The following is a 6734-nucleotide window of genomic DNA, read 5'->3' as shown; positions in this document are numbered from 1 at the left end:
AGTGGAAGCTTTCGGAGCGACTGAGAAGAGAAGAGAGATCTGAGAGAAGGAGAAGAAGAAGGAAAAGGGAAAAGAAGAAGATCAAGTCAAGATGATGTCGGGAAAATATACCTCCATTGACGCGCAGCAAGTTCAGGGATCTGTTCCTGTCAGTGTTCTCTATCCGAATCTTTTGTTCCGTTGTTAACTCTTCAATTTCTCACTTCTCTCTTTCATTTCTTTCAGGCTGTTCCAGATTCACGACAGGTCACTGTCAATTTCGCAGGTTCAACTCTTTCCTCTCTCTTTCTCTCATTCTCCTATGCTGGATCTGATCACAGATTTGTAATTTGTTTGCATTTTAGATTCAAATCTTCAGACATTTCCTCCTTCTGGAACGCAGGGCAAGATTACCGCTGCTTCTGGTCCTCCTCGAGATGCCGATGGTGTGTTATAACTACACTCTCTTCGTTTTTTTTAATATCTTATAGAAAAATAGGTTAATTAATAGCTTTCCTTTCCCAGTGATTGATTATTTTATGATCCATGATGGAAGTTCTGTGATTAGTAGTGTATTAGACGCTGTGACTTAGTTAGGACTTCGCTTGAATTATTAAGTTGACAGCGTAATAAAGAGATGAGATGACATCATAGGAACTTGGGTTTACAGATGGTGGTGATGATACTCGAAAGGTTTTCAATTCTTGCTTTAATAATATTCCCCTGATCTAGCTTTATATTTCGTGAAATTGTCTATTCTTATGCTTTTTATGATGTTTATCTTGTGTGTGTGCTGTTTATAGTATTAAATTATGCGTTGATTTGTCTGATGGGATTGTTAGAAGGTGTGCGTGGAAGAGGGAACTATAGTTATCAGTAGTGCAGCAGCTATGGGCTGCTACGGAGTTTGCGCGACAGTACCCTTTTGAACGGTGGCTGTCATAGCTGATATTGTTGCCAAAGTAGCAGCCTGTTACAGCACTATAGCGGCACTACAATGACACATCTTAAAAATCCTATTTGACCTTGAAACTGCGTTGTCTGAGAGAGGTGGGGTTGAGATTTCCCTTCCCTAGTCAGAATTTCAAAAAACCATAATTAGATGTGGTTCCCCCTTGGAATAGTTGTTAAAATCGTAATTCACATTGTGAAATCGCGTAATCCTAGGTGCCAAGCAGCCTTGTCTGTGCTGAACTGTCACCTGGATCGTTTGGGAAGGGGTATAGAATCTTCCACGTGGGATGGTTGATCTCAAAGTCAGAAGTTGGCCAAATGACCAGTTTTGAAAATCCTAGAATCACTTTGTTCCAATCGTTTTTCTCATTCATTCCCATTTGCAATCTGCTCTTGTTTGCTGGCTGCTTCTCCTTCAGTATTTGCTACTGCCATACCTTTATTCCTTCATCACCATTTCTACCCTGGGCCACTGCTGATTGCTCCTCTGTTTGAAAAATATGTTTTGTGAACTAAACTTTTTTTCTTTTCATGCCAGGTTGCTTCTCTGATTTTTTTTTTCTATATACTCTCTTTTGCAAACTAAATTTCGTTTTCCATTCATTTTGTTATCGTGTCTTTTTTTGATTTGCCAAGATTTTTTGGATGGTGCCTGTGTATTTTGAGTTATTAGTGAGCCTAAGCGTATAACATATAATTATAAATATTCATATAATGAATACAATACAGCTTTTCAATAAAACTTTTTATAATATATAGTTATCCTATTTTTATTAGCCTAACTGCTCCCCCTTTTTCTTAACTATTAATAATCATAATAATATATTATAGTTATTCTTTGATTTATAATATATTATCATGGTTATGAAATTTCAATTTAAGTTTGTTTAAGGTTGTAATATAGAGGTTATTTTCTTTATTTGTTATTTTTAGGTCCTATTATATTAATTAGGCATAAAAAAGTTAATATATATATATATATATATATATATATATGTATGTATGTATGTATGTATGTATGTATGTATTACATATGATATAAGTATAATTTTTGTTTGAGTGTAGGATCTTTCGATCCAATCTACGATTCTGATTTACTATCGCCAGTCATGAATTTTCATCCTCTTGTGATTCTAGTTAGAATCCTGAGTTTAAGAACCTTGGTCCATGCTTCTCTCTGCAGTGCAACCAGCAGCCTCGGTCCTCCAGCAGTATTTCTGGCAGACACCCATTCCTGTTCTCATTGGTGGTCTTTCACAAATGGAATAGTTTGAAAATTATTGATGTAACCAAAGTCAATTTTTTGTTTTTGCTTGTATGTTTCATTAACGACCCATGATGTTTTTAACGTTAATTATGACTGCATCATGACTTTGATTAGTAGGGAATAGTGCGCTCTTATGTTGCTATGGCATTCAGAAAGCAATGTGGTTTTCAATTGTGGCTTTTTGCATGCCATTGCGGTGCTACCATGCCTTAGGCTTCCAAACCCATTGTTACTCTAATACAATGTTTAGAACCTTTTTTGGGTAAAATTGTGATTTTTCTTTATTTTCTATTGCATTTTATGCCACAGAAACAATAGGAATAACCCTTCTTCCTCGAATGTTTTACAGAAAATTACCTGTGCTTGGCCCTTAGTTTCTTAACTGTTTTCAGGACTTTTTTTTTTGCGTGTTTCATTCTTTCTTCTTCCTTCAAGACTCCTAGTTCATATTATGCTATTTTTTATATAATTTGTTATGTTTCTTATTTTCCACTGATTTCACTATCATCTTTAATTTTTCTGATTTCATTACTATGTTCATATTGCCCCTAGATTGACCATGTCTGAAAATAGTCTTGAGTTTTTATTTTTTATGAATTTCTTTAATTTTTCCTTTGGTTTGATTATTTATATGAGCAGTATAAATTATTTAGTCTGTATAGTATTTAAAATACAGGTCATCCCACTTTCCTCTTACCTCATGGAATTGATATTTTTTTTAATTGTTTTTAAACCTGTCTTTATTTTCTTTTTATTTTTTTTAGTACCTATATGAAAATTATTACATTTTGGTTCACATAAAAAATTACCGATTGATCCCAATCATTTATTGAAGTGATGGTAAAGAATTTTTCTTGTAAGGACCGAGACCATAAAATATACATCATGTGTAGATACCAAATATGTGGAGTTTTTTACAGGGAGAGTTAAAGTAATTTTTAATTTCTTTTACTGTGTAGAGTAGATATTTGTACAAAAATGATGTCAAGTATAAAGAACAAATTTAATATCATAACTTTGATCGATGGTAGTGACTAATTCGGAAAAGTTTTTTCATACAGGCATGCAAATGTAGGATCTTTTTATGCAAAGGAATAAAACAAAAAACAGTGTTGGCAGTAAGGACTATATGTAGGGGTGTCAAAATGGGTTCAAACCCATGAGTGTGTGCTGGCTATGGTTGGAAAGTAATAGTTTTTTTTTATTCTTTATTCTTTATTTTTTAAATGTGGACTAAATTGAAGCCAACTAACTTAATTAGTGGGTTAAACTTGTTTGAGTCTGGTTGAATGTGGGTTGACCAGTAACCCACCACCAACACTCCTTTATAATTTTTTTCATTATAATTATTTACTACTTTTAATTTTGTAGGTTGACACTTTTTTTTTTTAATATTAGAATGTTATCTAATAGCATTTGAATGGTTTGGATGCTTAATTTATTTGTTTAGCCAATTATATAAGTTAACATTTTTTATTTTTGATAATTATCTTTATAATATCACTTCCTAATTGAGGTTAGTGTTCAGTGAAATAGGTGGACGTCCTAATTTTACTATTATAAATAGGTGGATTGAGTCAATGCACTTTGATTGTACTAGAATGAATGTACGAAACAAGTTGGAAAAACAAAATATGCTTAAATGAGCCAACTCACTTTGTCCATTTAACCCAACAACCTTAGGTGGGTTGAGTCTGAGTTACAAACTTTATAGATTGCAAAAAAGTGAGTCAGGTTGACTTACTTTGTCTCCCCTATCCATATGTATACTATAAAATATGCAATATAAATTTTGAAGATTTCACTATGGTATTTGGGGGCTTGTCTTGCAATGTGTTGCTGTTCCATATTGATATCTATGGACTTTGGTGGAAACTGTGCTGGTAACTTGGATGGATGTGATGTAATGGTGACGCCTATTAACCTACTATGTATAATTGTAACAAAGATACTGTTATTACCTACTATATAGTCCATGCCAGCCCATAAAACATTAGTATTATTTTCTGCTGTTGTGTTTGGTCCGATCTTGTTCTTGTTTCTTTTACTCTAGAGGGAGGGTGATTGATGCATATTACTTATGTTATTGCCTTCTCTTGTACATTGGGAAATTTCATGGTTGGAGTTGTTATTTTAACTTATTTCTATTGGGTATCTATTTGATATGTTTGTGTTGAATTGTTTCGTTCATTTTTATGCAGATTCATTTTCAAAACCTATATCTGGTTCTGATGAACCCCAGCAGGGTGGTTGGTTTCGGACTTTTACAGTTGCCGCTTACAAACCGTACTTTGATGTTGACACTTCAGATGTTCTTGAGAGAATTGTAGACTCGCTATTTCCATTTAGAGGATCTTTTAATGAAAAAACTGCTACCAACCCTGATTTGTGAGTGGACTGTCTTTTTCTCATGTCATTGACTGAGCATACTACTACCAATTTTCGGTTTTGATTGCTGACGTTTTGAAATTATGTTATGCACATTGTTAAATATAGTTTTTATGGAGAAGTGGTGTATCTGTGTTGTTGTGGCCAGTTTTAATATGCTAATATCTTCCAAGCTAAACACTCACGCGTTTAATGATCTGTTTGTTGTGTTTCATTTTTATGTGAAAATTTATTAAAGTATCTTCTGTGGCCTAATATCTTGTTACTTAAATACTGCTGTGTGGACAAGATGATGTTTACCTTTTTTTTGTTCTTGGAGAACAGGACTTCTATAACTTTGTCGTAAAAGGAGTGAGTTTTGTGCATGTAATTTTTAGTTCACATAAATATATGCAGGTATGGTCCATTCTGGATTTGCACTACCTTAATATTTGTAGCAGCATCTATTGGCACCTTTGTGACATATGTAGCACACAAGCTGAAGAGCAAGGAATGGGATTATGACATAAATCTGGTGACTTGGTCTGCTGGTTTGTTTTATGGCTACGTTACAATAGTTCCTCTTTGCCTGTATGTAATCCTCAAATACTTCTCTGCACCTGCTGGCCTTGTGCAACTATTCTGTCTATATGGGTATTCCCTGTTTGTCTTTATTCCGGCACTGGTAAGTTCTTCCTTTTTCTACCTTTAAGGAAACATGAAATACGACATTGATTTGTATTGTCTTATCAACAGTCAAACCCTTGTTTTATGCAGTGTATGTCCATTGTGCCACTGGATATATTTAGATGGGTGGTTGCAGGTGTGGCTGGCTTCATGTCAGCGACATTTGTGGCACTTAACCTCCGGGCACATATCAAATCAGCAGGTGAAAGGTGGTTCTTGATTGTTGCTGGCATTTTTCTGTTGCAGCTGGCTCTAGCCGTTGTACTAAAAGTTTACCTCTTTACAGTATCAGTATAAGAGGAAACTGGACATCATGAGTGAAATATATAGAACGAAGGTATAGCTTTTTGGCATTTTAGAATATGTAGCTGAAACACAATCCAAAGATTAAGTAATCATGTATTCATTCATTTGTGGCAATATAGAGGCGATAACTTGTGATTATCATAACTAAAGCTCTTGTCTTTGACAATTTATTACACGTACTTCTGTGATATCTTGTCATGTTTGAGTTTTGAAGAGTTTTTACTAATCGAAGTTCGGACTATACGGTTCATTGCTATCTTTGAAATGAATGTATTGGATACCTTTAAAACTCCCTCCAAAATTACCTCCGTCCAGGTTGGCAGAAACAAAATTATTATTTTCAGAAAGTATATTCAGGGTGCTCCAACGGAAAACGAACAGCAACATTCATAGAAACCCTGATTTCCAAAATGGTATCCAAATAGGTAAGGATATATTATACATAAACTCTCTCTTTTCGCATTAACCGTGCAGATCTCTAATTGGATGGCTAAAAAGTTTTCATCACTACAGAGCATAAAAAATTTGTTACTCAGTCCTATGACCAGCCCTTTGCCGTCCCTTGCTGAACGTAATAATTGGATAAACCTGAGTTGAATGAAATCAATATGACAATTCATAGTTGAATGAAATCTAAAATGTTTTTATTGCTGAACTTTGGATTGTTTTAACAGGAATCCAAAATGTTTGAGATGATGAGTGATTGGAATCGCCTCATTTTCCTTCTAAAAAATCATATCCTTCTATTTTCCTTAGATTCGCATATCCCCGACTCACTTTACCACGAGATGCGAACCAAGCATACACACGTACAGAAAGTATACACACATTTTATTTGTATCTCAGGTATCTTTAGATATTAATATTGTTGAAGTAGGGTTTGTTCTTTCTAACAACGTATTCATTCGTGTGGCCAAAAATTGAACCCTCATAAGACATTTAAAAGACTCAAATATCTGCCAATTTTGTCAATACTATCTCGATATCCAACATATACATATTGGACTCCGAAAACTGACAATTAAAATTGGTTTTGATGTCATCCAATAGGATTTTATCTCAGGATTTCTTAACCTATCTGAAGACTCAATTATAATGTATTTTTTCCCTTGTCTAATGAAGGTAAAAGTAGGTTTCTTGAATCAGGTCAAATTTGTACATTTTACTAACTCTA

General features: G+C 34.2%; 1 protein-coding gene across 1 annotated transcript; it reads left to right on the top strand.

The window, feature by feature from the left end:
* On the top strand, positions 1-5825 carry LOC106776244 (protein YIPF1 homolog). Its single transcript, XM_014663633.2, has 6 exons — positions 1-148; positions 226-265; positions 345-425; positions 4402-4588; positions 4985-5252; positions 5345-5825. The coding sequence occupies exons 1-6, from the start codon at positions 92-94 to the stop codon at positions 5549-5551; spliced, it is 840 nt and encodes a 279-aa protein (XP_014519119.1). The 5' UTR covers positions 1-91; the 3' UTR covers positions 5552-5825.
* The last annotated feature ends 909 nt before the right edge of the window (positions 5826-6734 follow it).

The sequence above is a fragment of the Vigna radiata genome, chromosome 10 (assembly GCF_000741045.1).
Source record: "Vigna radiata var. radiata cultivar VC1973A chromosome 10, Vradiata_ver6, whole genome shotgun sequence".
In the NCBI taxonomy this organism is placed as follows: domain Eukaryota; kingdom Viridiplantae; phylum Streptophyta; class Magnoliopsida; order Fabales; family Fabaceae; genus Vigna; species Vigna radiata.
This window is presented reverse-complemented; position numbering and strand designations above follow the sequence as displayed.